Source organism: Aethalodelphis obliquidens, unplaced genomic scaffold (assembly GCF_003676395.1).
Source record: "Aethalodelphis obliquidens isolate GAN/ISIS:26980383/991018 unplaced genomic scaffold, ASM367639v1 scaffold4, whole genome shotgun sequence".
In the NCBI taxonomy this organism is placed as follows: Eukaryota; Metazoa; Chordata; class Mammalia; order Artiodactyla; family Delphinidae; genus Aethalodelphis; species Aethalodelphis obliquidens.
Genome location: NW_020837948.1, coordinates 75,137,868 through 75,153,271, shown reverse-complemented (window position 1 = coordinate 75,153,271; position 15,404 = coordinate 75,137,868). Strand labels below are relative to the sequence as shown.

At 41.0% G+C, this 15,404-nt stretch overlaps 2 protein-coding genes across 2 annotated transcripts in view; one reads left to right on the top strand and one right to left on the bottom strand.

The window, feature by feature from the left end:
• The first annotated feature begins 1,395 nt into the window (after nucleotides 1–1,395).
• GZMA (granzyme A) lies at nucleotides 1,396–9,354 on the top strand. The gene is made up of 5 exons (XM_027101120.1): nucleotides 1,396–1,571; nucleotides 4,153–4,291; nucleotides 5,707–5,848; nucleotides 6,101–6,370; nucleotides 8,478–9,354. Exons 1-5 carry the CDS (start codon nucleotides 1,502–1,504, stop codon nucleotides 8,637–8,639), a joined length of 783 nt encoding a protein of 260 aa, XP_026956921.1. The 5' UTR covers nucleotides 1,396–1,501; the 3' UTR covers nucleotides 8,640–9,354.
• Nucleotides 9,355–13,245: 3,891 nt separating this feature from the next.
• The window catches only part of CDC20B (cell division cycle 20B), a 62,286-nt gene continuing 60,127 nt past the window's right edge, over nucleotides 13,246–15,404 (bottom strand). The window contains exon 12 of the mRNA XM_027101116.1: nucleotides 13,246–13,711. Within this exon, the coding sequence (XP_026956917.1) occupies nucleotides 13,611–13,711 (101 nt within the window). The 3' untranslated portion in view covers nucleotides 13,246–13,610. The remainder of the gene's footprint in view (nucleotides 13,712–15,404) is intronic.

The following is a 15,404-nucleotide window of genomic DNA, read 5'->3' as shown; positions in this document are numbered from 1 at the left end:
GAGGGTAATGCTGAGTGACTGCTAATGACTATGAGCCTTCTTCGGGGAATGATAAAAATGTACTAGAATCAGATTATGGTGATGGTTACACAACTCTAGAAATACACTAAAAGCCATTGAATTATACACTTCAAACGAGTGAACTTGATGGTATGTAAATTATATCTCAGAAAGCTGTTAAAAGTCAACATGAGTCTAGGAAAGGTAACCATAGTCACATAAAAAGAAACAGAATTATCAATGTTTCCTTTAGGAAATTTTCAGTAGCCGTAGTCAATTAAAATTTGATTTTTTTTAAAGTCTGCACTAAAATTATTCACCAAAAACAGAAGCAGGGTATCCCACTGCTTTACTGAAAATGATTCATCTTTGATACCCTAGTAATATCTGGGAAAAGGAAACACAGGTATCTCAGTAGGGCTTCCTTCCAAGGTCATGTGATTTCTGAAAAAGCAACTTCTGAGTCTGAAGTCATCAGGGTGTTAATTCTGGGGATGGCTGGTTAACACCAAACACCCTGATCAAACCTATGACCATACACATGTCATATAATAAAGACCACATCCTCAGCTCAGAAAAAGAGCTAAAGACATTTCTAATAGAAAGCACACTGAATACTGTTCGTTCAGGGACTGAGGATGATCCTTCTTAGAGTGAGATATTTTCCTTACTGAAACAAAGTAGCCATGTCTGACACCCATTTTCCTTTCTTAGCTAAATCCAGAAAGAAGGAAGGAAGGAAGAAAGGAAGGATAGGAGGGAGAGACAGGAAGGGAGGAAGGAAGAAGCAACTCAGAGATACTTCCATATGTCTAAAGTTGTAAACTCAAATGATCAGGGGAAGCCCGATCAGGGGACTGGAGAGAGCTAACCCTCCCTACCGCACCAGCCTCTGTCCCCACCTGCCAAACTCCAGACAGGGACACAACAAGTTACCCTCCACAAAGTGGGGAAGGAAAATCCAAGCAGGAGCTTATGAATAAATAAGCCTCCATCCTATATTTCCACGTGCCCTTAGCTGATTAATCCTTACAAAATCCAAGGAGATGACTAGAAAGACACTTGGTTGGTGACCAACTTTTAGGTTACCAATTTTAAATCTCTGATTTAAGTCTTTAAAGAGCTTTCATTTGTGGATAGAAAAGATAATGTTGCTGCTGATGAAAACCAGAATCCACGAAATCTCAGCTGAAACATTTGGAGTCTCTTCTTGTATACTATGTTCTGATGGCAACGAGGGCCCGTTGTCCCCACCCACTCTGTAGAATTACAACCCTCTCCCCTCGGCAATCCTAGCCAAGGAAAGCATGCCCGCAGATGAGTGATTACTCACTGTTCTCACTTGTGGCTTGTTTTTTCTTTTTCCTAAAACTCAACTTTGAAATTGGAAAGAAAGAAAAGAAAGGAAACCACATCCTTTGTACTCTCGATATATAAATAAGAGCCAATCAAGAACTGAAAACAGATTTTCACATTGATTGACGTGGGGACACCAGCCACAATGAGGAACTCCTCTACCTTTCTGGCAGCCACTCTCTCAATGGTCATTTTCCTCCTTCTAATTCCTGAAGGTAAGACTGATTCTTGTCATTTCCATTATAGCAGTTAAGCAAAATGGAGCAGACTCTTTGGCAGTATTAGCTAAGTGTACTAAGAGGAGATTTTTTTCTCGCAAGCCTTAACATTCTTTCTTGGATTCTACATATATCTTTATTTTAGAAAGAAAAACAACCTTCTTTCCTCTTTACAATTCCTTTACAAAAGATAATAGAACCACCAGTGCTGCCAACTTGGGGCTTGAAAACTGCCAAAAAGGACACTGTAAAAACAAGTAAACAAACAAACAAAAAGTTCTTAAGTTAGGAAAACAAATAGGACCTTTCAGGGAAGGAATAGTGATGCCTCAGCCTTTCTTGCTGCAGAAAATGCATAATAGCTTTAATGACAAAACCGACTATACTTCAATAATAAATAAATAAATATATATATTTTTAAACCTGACCTAGGCACACCCCAAGAATCAGGAATGATTCGAATATTTATCATTATTTCTCTAGGTTAGTGTGTCCTTGGGAATACATTAGGACATTGGGAGCATCCCCGCATTGACTCTTTGGAAGTGCTATAGTATTTTGTATTAAGCTTATTCTTTGATGTACTAAGTAGTAACCAACTTGCCTGGTTTTGTGTGAGTTGCACATGCATCAGTTTGAAATGCTGCAAAAGTCATGGGATTATCACTAGAAGGGTAATAGCCCCGGGGTAGCTCTAGGTGTTCCTTAAAAACTTTCTAGGCAGTGAAAACACTCTGGGGCTAGGCTGAACTGTGCTGGACAAATGTGGAGCAGCCATGGGTTTTCCCCACCTCCCGGCAGCTTTTGGAGATGGAAGTGGTGGGCAGATGCTGATGCAACAACATATCTTACCAAAAATTCCCAAGGAAGTTCTCTAGTTTATCTTGCACCTAAAAGTTTTAGAAATAATAAGGTTACAGGGCATTAGAAACAAAAGGGTGGGCAGAGTACTATAAGTATGACATAGTACGACTATGTTCAGGCATGTCAAACCCTCCACAACAGTGAAAACAGAGCAGATTTTAAAAATCCAATCTTATCTTTTCTTCAAAGGAAACAACAAAAGCAACTTACTCTTTGTTTCCTGTGGGCAGAGAGAGCAATGTGGGTCCCTAAGAGGAACAGACACAGCAAAGCAAGACTTGATGCTCTGGATGGGAGGTCTCAATCCTTCTACACGTTAGAATCCTCTGGAGGGTTTGAAACAATGCTGATATCCCAGCCCCAGTGATTTTAATTTATTGTGATTCTGGGTGGTCACCAAGAATTGCTAGTTTTAAAAGCTTCTCACCTGCTCTAAATCCTATTCCCGAATCCTAGGTTGTGGGATATGGGGACTTTTTCTGAGGTGGTATTTGTGCTCACCAAACACAGGACTCTGCAAAATGAACTATTATACTGAGTTTATGATTTCTGCAGCCCAGACGGTCCAAAGATGCATCTTTGAAATCCATCTATTTGTGATACACCCCAGGAAAATTGAGATGTAGGTGAAGTTCTCTTGGTTTCTCTAAGTTCCTTATCTTTTTACTTCCAGAGTCTAGGACTTCTCCTTCCCAACTCCCTTCTGGAAACCCACTTCCCCTTCCCCCACTCTCATCATTTACACCTCATTGTAAATCTGGCAATGAGTTAGCTTTAATAATGGAGTAACAGGCACTGTGCCCTATTGAAGCAAACCTGAGTCCCAGCCAATGGTCAGGAGAAATGTCTGGGGAGAACCCAAGAACATCTGGTGTAGGAAGGTGATGCTGAGAGTATATCACACGGGCACAAGATCCTCTCAAACAACATGTATGGTTTGCCTCGTGCTTTGGTCTCACTGTTCGCTAATAGTGAATCTCTACTCTTGTTCTATCACCAAAGAAATTTTACTAAGGCAGAATTCTCTCCCTATAGCATCTTCTCTCCTCTCTTCATTGGAAAAGGGCTTAAATTAAACCATGTGGTTCAGTCTGGAGATTGAAGGGGAGCTTCAGTTGCAAAAGATATTATTCTCTCAATTTATGAATGAGAAAAGTGCAAATTTCAATAAGCAAAAGTCTCACAATGACCAAAGAACTCAAGGGTAGGGTCACAGCTAAAAGGTACTAATATCAGTTTGTAAGCTGTGGGGTTTTTCAAGGGCTTGGGGCAAAAAGGGTGGTTTTCAAGCTTCTAAAAGCCACTCTGCTTCCCCAAATTAATACTTAGCCAGAAAGGGAGAGGTGTGGGAGAGCACTCAAGGTTGTCATCATCACCAGCGGCTCCTTGTGTTACTGGTATAAACCCATGCACAGTTGTCTGCCTTTGCAAGCCCTGAGGCCTGAGGTCAGCGGTTGTGACAGATTTCCAGCCTGATAATCCCTGGAACAACCAAAGGCATGGTTTCTGTGGATGAAAGAGCAGGACCTTCTCAGAAAGTCCAACAGGAATGGGATTTACATTCAGATATCTGAAATCCACATGAAGATGGGGAGGATGCCCTCATCTCCCCTCCTCTCTAAGTGGGAAATGCATGTCTAGTCTTAGAAACATGGCTTTAGGTAGAACTCTTTGGAGGGGTCACTGATATGACTTGTCTTTTTCTTTTTAACAGATCTCTGTGTAAAAATTATTGGAGGAAATGAAGTGACTCCTCATTCAAGACCCTACATGGTGCTACTTCAAGACAAAGGTATCTGTGCCGGGGCTTTGATTGCAAGAGACTGGGTATTGACTGCAGCTCACTGTAACGTGTAAGTGCTTGGGTTTAAAAAACATTTGTGGAGATATTCTAACTTGGGGGAATATTAATGAAGACAGTAAAGCCACAGGATCTTTACATCGCTTACATCTTTGACAAATTGCTTTACCCCAAAAGGGAGTTGAGCCCAGGCTCGGCCCCAAAGAATCCGACCAATGAGGAAGCAGCAACCAGAGCTCTTCCGGAAGATCTCCCCTAGAGCTTCCCTAGATGCTTCTGATCTTGACTTCATGATGGTGCGGAAGGGTGAAAATTTCAGTGTCCCCTCAGGGGCCTGAGCACCACTGTCAATCAGAGAAAGCTTCTTTTGAATGCCTTCCTGTTTTTCTTATGAACTTCTCACGCCTTCAGCCATCTCTTAACCACCGTCAACCACTGCCTTCAAACCTCTTCCAGGGCTGGTCTTTTCTCCGCTCCCTAAATCAAGCTTCTAAACCTGGGCTGTCTATTATGATAGCCACTATCATGCTGGCTATGTAATTACCTATGGCTATATACAATTTACATTAATTAAAGTTAAACCAAATTACAAATTTAGGTCCTCGGTCTCACTGGCCACATTTCGAGTCCTCAGTAGCCTACACGGGGTTCCGTATTGGACAGTGCAGATTTATAGAACATTTCATCATCAAAGTATAGTCTACTGAAAGCACTGTTCTAATGTCTTAAGTGAGACTAATATCAGCTGTGTAATGGAAAAATAGCAATGTGAATATATGGTTGGTGTAGTTTATACACTAAGATGTGAGTGATAATGGCCTTCATCATTAATGCATCAGAGAGGATCTTGATTTTATTAACCAAAATGAACCTTTAGCATGGAGTAATAAAAGGAAAGAATGCTGGGACCCTCCTGCAGACCACCATCCCCTCAAACACACACTCAATGCCATGCAAATAGGGTCTTCCACTAAGCGATCTATCTCTGAAAGTTTTCCCATTTAAGTCTGCTGTTCTCTTACAAAGATTTCTTCAGTGCATTAGTCTACAACTATCGAGTGTCTTTTGCTTTTGTCTCTAGACTACTGAGATCTCTGTTTTCCAGTCATCTGCAACCTGATTCTCTATGACAACTAAAGGAAGGTTGAGGGGATGGCAGTAAAACCCCAGCAAAGATCCCAAGACTTGGCTTAGCTGCCATGGAATTCTCTTATCATTTGTTTTTCGGTGAAACTAGTTTAGCTTGTTATAAATAAGCTGCAGGTGATCATGATGATAATGGTAATGATAAATTCATAAACAATTCACTTTTTATTCTTTAAAGTACACATTTTTTTCTGAGCCACGAACAAGTATTTTCACAGCTAGCGTATTTACAAATGGGACAATGAAACTGATCAGCACATAATATGCTCAGCTTCTGATTTAAAGAGTAAACCAAATTAACGGTGCTGTGTCTGTTTTCAGGAACAGAAGATCCCAGATCGTTCTTGGGGCTCACTCAATAACCAAGAAAGAGCCTGAAAAACAGATCATGTTTGTTAAGAAAGTGTTTCCCTATCCATGCTATGACCAGGACACGCATGAGGGTGATCTTAAACTTCTACAGGTACGAACCTTTGATTATACTTTTGATTGAAAGTATAGAAGCTCCTACAGTCTGGCCACCTACATGGAAACCTTTCTCAGTGCCCCGATAACTACAGACTGTAGCTGCGTAAGGGGGTGGGGGGTGGGGGTCCCTGAGGGTTCAGCTAGAATTTAAATAAAAATGTGCAATTTTTATTTTTTTTAATTCATTTTTATTGGATGAAATTCTTAATTATCTCATTCTGTTAACTTTTTGCTTGTCTTCCAACAGCTGAACAAAAAAGCAACAATTAATAAAAACGTGGCTATCCTTACTCTCCCTAAATTGGGGGATGATGTGAAACCTGGAACTATGTGTCGAGTTGCAGGGTGGGGTAGGTTTCACAATAAGTCACCTCAGTCTGATATTTTGAGAGAGGTCAATGTCACCGTCATAGACAGAAAAATCTGCAACGATCAAAGCCACTATAATTATAACCCTGTGATTGGACTGAATATGATTTGTGCCGGAAGCCTCAAAGGTGGAAGAGATTCCTGCAGTGTAAGTAAAATAAGATCCCAAACTCTAGCTGTTGGGTTAACTCATGCAGATGTAGAGAACGTGAAGTCACTCTTTGCCTTGTCATGACACTGGCTTCTACAGCGTCCTAGTGCTTTTAAAAAGAAGTTTGATAGGGCTTCCCTGGTGGCGCAGTGGTTGAGAGTCCGCCTGCCGATGCAGGGGACACGGGTTTGTGCCCCGGTCCAGGAAGATCCCACGTGCCGCGGAGCGGCTGGGCCCGTGAGCCATGGCCGCTGAGCCTGCGCGTCCGGAGCCTGTGCTCTGCAAGGGAGAGGCCTCTCACAACAGTGAGAGGCCCGCGTACCGCAAAAAAAAAAAAAAAAAAAGAAAAGAAAAAAAAAAAAAAGAAGTTTGATAAAGCTCCAGTCAAATTAATTAATGTTCTCAGCTCAGGTGAGTTGTTCATCATAAACCACGCTAGTGCCTGGGTTGAACTACTACATCTTCTTGATTTTATATCGAAAACCACTAAGAAGCTATTTTTTCTCATTTTTCATATTAACATATATAGATCTAAACTGAAAAATATATAACACTGAGGAGAGCTGAAGTCAGGGTTCCTCTAGGGCCTTCAGTACATTTTCCCCATCTGATCACCCCCCAAAAATTCCTCTGCCATTTAACCAGGTAAGTCTGAAATGCCTGCATTCCCAAGACAGACTCAAGGTCTCCGGGGTAAACCCCATAGCTTCCTAGAGCTGAGCTCAACCCCTGGAAACAACTTCCAAGCATGATCCATTCCAAAGTACACACAAGCCTGCCTACCATATGCCCTGAGAAGGGCTGGGACTGGGCTCCGCTTAAAGATAGGAGTAGAAGAACCCTTGACAAAGGTTTAAGCTCTGAGCACTGGTTTGTCACTTCTCACTTCACTGGGATGGAGCTGAGCCTTCAGAGCCTTGCATTTGCAGAACTCTGTGTACAAGCCTCAACAGCCCTTCATCTGGCACCACCCATCTCCCTAAAGCCGGAAACAGCCAAGCTGGTCTCTAGACCTTAAATACATTTAAATATGCTGATTCTAAAGTTCCTTGAGAGAATACAAGGTCACATATTGGGTGGCTCACGTACAAGAATAAAGCATGATTTACAGCTTACTGAAGCCTCCCTCCTAGTGGAACCAGGCAGTACCAAAGTGTTATCACTGACTTCCGGGAGCATCCATCTAGCATCAGATGCTCTAAGGAGACTCGGGAGGAAAATCAAAGAGTAAGGTAAATTCCACGAGAGCAGTACTTTTTGTCTATTTTTTTTCTTTTTGTCTATTTTGTTCACTGATTTAGTCCTAGTGTCTAGAAGACTACATGGCACATGGTAGATGCTCCGTAAGTATTGACTAAATGAACGATGTTTGCTAGAAAAGAATGGTGTTTGTGGGAGTTTGAAGGAATTGGCCTCCAAGGTCTAATTTTAATGTTCATTGATACTATGTAGGGTGAGAGACTGGCAGATTAATAACGCAAGTTTTAAAATGTAATTTTCTCTTCAATGATTACTGTATTGATGAGTTGAATTTTATTTTGAGTCTTTCACACTCAATACGCTCTTTAGAGATACTGTTGTATAACTTATTTCATTAAATGTTTCTTTCTCATTAAAAAAAAAAAGGAGACTCGAGGTAGCAATTTCTGTCTATTTGAGAAGGGGAAGGAAAAGGTTGCTTCGGTTTTGTTCCTTCGGGAAGACAATTATCTGCTGGAGGAACTAGAAAACATGGCTTTTATTCTTTGCCTCAGTGGCCAATCTGCATTTGACTATTTTATCCCTTGAGCGATTATTAAACATTTTGAGAAAATGACAAACAGGAGAGTTTCTAAAGCAGAGAATTTGTCTCAACGTTAGTGGATTACACAAATAATACAAGTTTCATTTCAATTTTCACTGCTTCATAAACAAATCGAGAAAACCAATTTGAACATATTATTGTATATTCCCAAACATTTGGGTTTTTTAAGCACTAATTGTCAAGTAAGTCAGGGTTGGTCTTAACTTCACCTTAAAGGCTCCACATTAAATGGAATTTCTTCCATTCTGCTAGTGGTCATATTTGGTGCTGGTCTTCATCATTCCTCTTGTTTTCCCCCAGGGAGATTCTGGAAGCCCTTTGATATGTGAAGGCATTTTCAGAGGCATCACTTCCTTTGGCCTTCCAGGGAAATGCGGAGACCCTCGAGGACCTGGCGTCTATACTCTTCTCTCAAAGAAACACCTCAGCTGGATAGCTAAGACTATGAAACATGCAGTTTAGATAACCGTATTTCATTTCATTTGCTGTTACTTCTTTTTTTAAAATTTTTATTAGAGTATAGTTGATTTACAATGATGTATTAGTTTCAGGTATACAGCAAAGTGAATCAGTTATTCATATACATATATTCACTCCTTTTTTTTAGATTCTTTTCCCATATAGGCCATTACAGAGTACTGAGTAGAGTTCCCTGTACTATACAGCAGATTCTTATTAGTTATCTGTTTTATATATAGTAGTGTGTATACGTCAGTCCCAATCTCCCGATTTATCCCTCCTGCCCCTTATCCCCTGGTAACCATAAGTTTGTTTTCTTTATCCATGACTCTACTTCTGTTTTGTAAATAAGTTCATTTGTACTCTTTTTTCTTTTTAAGATTCCACATATAAGCGATATCATATGATATTTGTCTTTCTGTGTCTGACTTACTTCACTCAGTACAACAATCTCTAGGTCCATCCATGTTGCTGCAAAGCATTATTTTGTTCCTTTTATGGCTGAGTAATATTCCACTGTATATGTGTACCACATCTTCTTTCTCCATTCCTCTGTTGATGGACATTTAGGTTGCTTCCATGTCCTGGCTATTGTAAGCAATGCTGCAATGAACATTGAGGTGCATGTATCTTTCTGAATTATGGTTTTCTCCAGGTATATGCCCACTGCTGTCATGTCTTAATTTTATCATAAATAAAATCAATTTGTATCACTGTACTTGTTGCTCTCCTATAACTTTAGCAGGCAGATCTCCACCAGCAAAGTGAACCAGAGTAATATAGAGACCTTGCGGATAATGCAAAGGAGAGATCAGGGACCAATGTCACCTGTGTCATCCATGTGACAAGTGACATGCAAACTTGGCTTGAAATATTCACTTCACTGATTCAGTGGGGCCCAGCAGGAGGGACACTAAGGTCAGTCTGTCTAGTAACAAGTACAGTGAAGGGCTCAGCAATTCTGCAAGAAACAGAGACAGCCAGTCTGGAGCGTTTGGATTAAAAGGAAATGTTTGCCCTTCAAAGGCCATTGTTCCACATCAACACCTGCTATTCAGATTTATATGTAAGAACCTGAGTCGATGGGAGAAGTAGAAACAGAAAATGCCTTACAGTATTTTCCAAAGGCAGGTGAGAAACAGAAATTAAAATTCTAGGGGATATTAATGAGGCACTTAGCTAGCCAAAAAAAGGATACAAGGAAAGTCAGCCTCCTTTCTCAGTAGTTTGAATAAGCCTTGGATTATCTAGGTGATTTCTTGGTTCCCCTTGTCATTGAGTCTGGGTAGGTCTAATCAACATGGTGGTTACAGTGACTGCCATCTCATACTAGGGAGTGAGTGTTGAATCGTGGCCTGAAATTTTCCTTTGGGAAAAAACTCAAGATACTTATTCAGCGTATTGAACTTAGTGGATAGTCATCAGCCCAGTAGCCACTTGAAGATGAGATTATGTGAACAGATTCCTCTGATTTCCATCAGTTCCCTTTGGAATATAAATCTTATATGTGTGTGCATGTATACATACATAAACATATACATACACACACACACGGTATATCCAAACTAAGAACATACAGCAACACTAAGAGACAGCTTCTTAAAACAAATGAAGGAACATAGCTTAAAGACTGACCAGAATACTGGTCCTTTGGTTTTCAACCATGGCTGCCCATTAGACTTACCAGGCTCTTTAAAATGACCAATGCTCAGGTCTCACCCTTAGAAATTTTTATTTAACTTGATGAGAACCAAGACAAAGTATTCTTTTTATAAGCTCCCCAATGATTTTAATATGCAGCTGGGGATGAGAACCCCTATATTAGAAAGTGAAGTCTCATGCTGATATCTAAAAGAGATGCTCTAAGAGGATATTTTAGATGCCTGCTATAATCCCTAATTAGGATTTTAATAGCAATAAGAGGATGGATGGCGTATTCCCTACTGGCAACATTTATTACAGATTTTGAAGTCCACTTAAAAAGAGTTGTATGAAACCCTTGTTCATTGCTGGTAGAAGGGTAAATTGGTAGAGCTTTTCTTAGGAAAAGTGGTAGTGTCTATTAAAACTGAATGAACACATATGCTATGACCTAACAATTCTACTCCTGGGTATATACCAAACAGAAATGAGGGCTTTTTTTCCACCAAATACGTGTTTGAGGATGTCCATAGCAGCTCTATTCTTAAAAGTCAAAATTGAAAATAACTCAAATATCCATTCATAATAAAATGGATAAACAATTGTTGTATATACAATGGAATATTACACAGCAGTGAAAAAGACCAAACTACATGCCTGTGTCATGCATGAATGCAACAATATGAATTACTCTTACAAATCTAAGGTTGAGTAAAAGAAACCAGACCAAAAAAAAAAAAAAAGAAAGAAAGAATATTTATGGTATGATTACATTTATCTGAAGGTTGGCATGAGGCAAAACTAATTCATGGTGACCGAGGTCAGAATAATGGAGGGGTATTGACTGAGTGGACACAAAGTAGTCTTTGGGGGTGAAAGAAATGTTCACATCTTGATCTGGATGATTTATTCATATGATCTTGATCTTATTCATAAATTAAACACTCACTGAGCTGTACACTTAAGATTTATGTGCTTTATATGACTTATCAGTCAATAAAAGTTTTATATCACAAAATTTTTGTAGCAGAGGCTTCTGTTTTGTGTATTATCTGTAAGTTCATTTTTTTCTTTACTGAAACCATATTCCAGACTTCCACCAAAACTAACAGTAGTAAAAGATAAATTGCTATTTTTCTTAAATGAGAGCCTAGTTCACACACCAGTATTAATTGAGAGAAGTGATCTTTGGTCATGTCATAGTGCCATGAGATTGTTAAGATAGAAGTAACCACGTCAGAATGGTGGGGGACACTGGAAGTGGCCTCACCATTTTGCTCCTTTCCCTGCTAAACTTTTTCTTATAGTTTATACCTGGCTAAATAAGAAGAAGATCAAATGAAACCCATTTTCTTAAAGAAGAAGAGTGTGTATTTTGGGAATGTAGCATATTTGCAGCTTTTGGTGACCTAAAATTTTATAAGGTAAAAATTACTAGCACTACCAAGCAGATTTTCTGAGTTTAAAAACAGGGAAAAGAACAGAATGTATGGCAACTTGTCAGGAGAGTCCTAACACCCCTTGTATTTACTATTCCACTTTTCAATTATCAAGGCTTTTATTTGGTTTTTCTTTTTTTTTTTAGGAGGGGTATTAAGGGAGTGTGTATGTATTGGTAAAAACCATTTATGACAAAGCAAATAAATTAATCAACATATGTTAGCTGACACATGCAAAACATTCCAAAGGACACTAAAACATATAACATCTTGACACTAAAAAGCACGTCATCTTGTTTGAGTCTCATGACAACACCATGGAGAAGGCAAGGCCAATATCCCTCAACTCCTCAATCGAATTGTCCGGAAGAAATAAGCATGTTAAAACTTAAATAAACAAAGATTCACATAGTAACAAAAGATTTTTTAAACACAACTAGAATAGTTATATTAACACAAAGTAGGTGATACAGACTGATGCCAAGAGTTAAAGCCAGGTAACATCATTTCAAAACACTTCCTGGAGAGGTCAGGACTTATGTGAAGGTGCAAAGCAAAAGAAGAGAGGAGCAGGAATTCCAGATTAGAAAGAAGAGGTCTAACAAAAGCATAAGGCAGGAAATCACAAGACTTAGCCCAGGGTTAACACAGGAAGGAGTGAGGATTAACGTTAAAAAGATAGAACAGTGGGGCTTCCCTGGTGGCGCAGTGGTTGAGAGTCCGCCTGTCGATGCAGGGGACACAGGTTCGTGCCCCGGTCTGGGAAGATCCCACATGCCGCGGAGCGGCTGGGCCCACGAGCCATGGCCGCTGAGCCTGAGCGTCCGGAGCCTGTGCTCCACAACGGGAGAGGCCACAACAGTGAGAGGCCCGCGTACCGCAAAAAAAAAAAAGATAGAACAGTGGCCTGATCAAGCTCGAAGAAACCTTAGCAGTTATCGAATCCAAATTCCTATTCTTGCAAATGTTGTGACATACCCAAGGTCACCCAGCAAGTTTATGGCAGAGCCATAACTGGTACAGGTCCCCAACTTCAGGTTCTGGGCTCAGGACTCCGAGGTGGAGGCCTAGGGGGTTAGGTCATGGGAGTCACTGAGAGTCTATGAGCAGGGGACGGGAGGACCAGCACGATGCTTTTAGAAATGTAACCTAGCAGTAACGTGGAGACCCATGAAGAATAAAGACAGGAAGCCAGTTAGAAGGCAATTACTACAAACTGGTCATCAGGTATGCAGGACATTACAAGGGTAAAACAACAAACAGAGAACAAGGGGTAAACTGAATAACCAGGAGGCTCCCTGAATAATGGGAGGACCAGGATAAAGATGACACCATGATAAGAGAAAAGGGAGTCCCACAGAAGTCCTCTTTTTGAGAGGAAATAATACGCATGCTTAACATAGGGTAGCACTTTAATCAATGTTTTTCAAGTGAATAAGTTGTGTTTTTAATGTATTGAGTTTGAGCTAAAGACAAAAAAAGTATCTCAGAAAAGAAATATCCAGAGACAGACAAGTATGAGGCTGGAGCTTGGGAGAAAAGCCGAGTGACAAAGAAGCGTTTAGAAATCTTTGCTGTAGATAGTCTTGTGACTATAGCAGTGAAAATGCACCTCTAACGAGGAAAAGACAGAGAGAGAAGAAGAAGAAAAGGGGAAGAGGAGGGGGAAATCAGAGAGAGAAGCATAGAGTCAGAGACGGTGTCTGGGAAATGCAATGGAACGAAGCAGAGCAAGTGAAGTAACCTGAGAAGGAAGGTCGGGAGAACAGGCATTCACCTCAGGAAAAGCACGTCATCTTGTTTGAGCCTCTTGACAACACCATGGAGAAGGCAAGGCCAACATCATTATTCTCACATAGAAATCAGGAAGCTGAAGCTGAGAGGGGCTGAGTGACTAGCAGCAACTCCACACACAGGCCGTGCCATCAGCTGCGGCAGAAAAAACCCGGGTCTGGTCTGGACTCAAAGCCAGGTGCAGCACTCTGCCTCGGTGGCCTGTGGGAAGAAGGACAGGCAGCTCACGTTCCACATGTCAAGGGCTGTTGCTGAGGACAGGGAAGCAACCTAAGCTGGGGCCAGGAATCCCATCCAGGATAAAGGGCTTCTCCAAACCCCTGCCACATTCAGGGCTGGCGCTCCCACTGCGCCTTTGCCATGGAAAACACCAGTCAGAGAGGGCTCTGGGTAACACCCTAAAGTGGCTAAGGTTTTGCTTCACTGTTGCCCTTCAGAGCTCTTCCCCCTTGTTTTGGTTCCCTAAGGCTGCTGTAATAAATTACCACAAACTGCACGGCTAAAGACAACGGAAATTTATTCTCTCACAGACCAGAAGTCCAAAATCAAGGATTTGGCAAGCAGGGGAGATTCTATTCCCTGCCTCTTCTACTTTCTGGCAGTCATTGGCCATCCCCAAATTGTAGCCACATCACTCTAATCGCTGCTTCTGTGGGCACATCATCTCTGATTCTGTGTGTCTGTTCTCCTCTGTGTGCCTCTTATAAGGACACTTGGCATTACATTTAGGGCCCATCTTGATAATCCAGAATGATCTCATCTCAAAATCTTCAACTTAATTACATCTGCAAAGACCCTTTCACCAAATAAAGTCACACTCACAGGTTTCTGGGATTTGACGTGGATAGCTTTGACGTGGACCAGTTTTTAGCTCACCACACCCCTCATGCCTTATACCATTATTAGTTCTATCTTCTCTAACCCACCAACACCCAGGGATTACCATGGCTGTGCTCCTACCACACACTCTATCTCTCTTCTTATCCTTCCTTGAAAGTCATCCTTTTGGGATCTTGGTTTCAAGAAACTAATCAAGGGCTTCCCTGGTGGCGCAGTGGTTGAGAGTCCGCCTGCTGATGCAGGGGACATGGGTTCGTGCCCCGGTCCGGGAGGATCCCACATGCCGCGGAGCAGCTGGGCCCGTGAGCCATGGCCGCTGAGCCTGCGTGTGCGGAGCCTGTGCTCCGCAATAGGAGAGGCCACAATGGTGAGAGGCCCGCGTACCGCAAAAAAAAAAAAAAAAAAAAAGAAAGAAACTAATCAAATAAACTGATGCAGCTTAATGGAAAAGGACCCAAAAATCTGTCTCACAAAACATACATGAGTCTTTCATATGGAATTCTGAAGACAATACCCTCTTTCTATTATCTATCTGATCATTTCTCAAAGAACACTCTGTGGAACAATAGTTCTATACGAGGTTGATAGGTATTAAAAATGAAGAGTCTTTAATGTTCACATTAATTTGGAAGCTCCAAGTTAAGAAAATTATACAGGATTCCTTATTTCAAAACTGCTATATGCATTAGAAATATTTGGAAGAAGAGGCTATAATAGGCAGCATTTCTGAAACTTATTTCACCAGAGTCCTTTTGACTTGAACATCTCAAAATACTAGGGTTCCTTGGAAAATACTTTCCAAATCCATCCTAATCCAACAGTAACTTTCACGATCAAAAACTTCAGGCCAAAATCCACAAAGCTGACTCCGTGAAAGAAAGCTGGGACTGGGAAGATGAGAGGAAAAAAGAGGTTGGATATGTTTTTGACTGGGTAGGTATTTGGGGGCACAACTAAAATCAAATGAGGTGGGTGGCCACCCCCTCATAGGAGGAGTACTGCTTACAACTCAATTGAGAGCTGGAATTTCAGAAATAATCTTGTTCTCTGACAC

What these genes read in the sequence shown, in the direction of transcription:
- GZMA (XM_027101120.1), top strand. Translation starts at nt 1,502, where the DNA reads ATGAGGAACTCCTCTACCTTTCTGGCAGCCACTCTCTCAATGGTCATT. An exon ending in CCTCCTTCTAATTCCTGAAG is followed by an intron (nt 1,572 to 4,152) that starts GTAAGACTGATT and finishes TCTTTTTAACAG; the next exon opens with ATCTCTGTGTAAAAATTATT. An exon ending in ACTGCAGCTCACTGTAACGT is followed by an intron (nt 4,292 to 5,706) that starts GTAAGTGCTTGG and finishes GTCTGTTTTCAG; the next exon opens with GAACAGAAGATCCCAGATCG.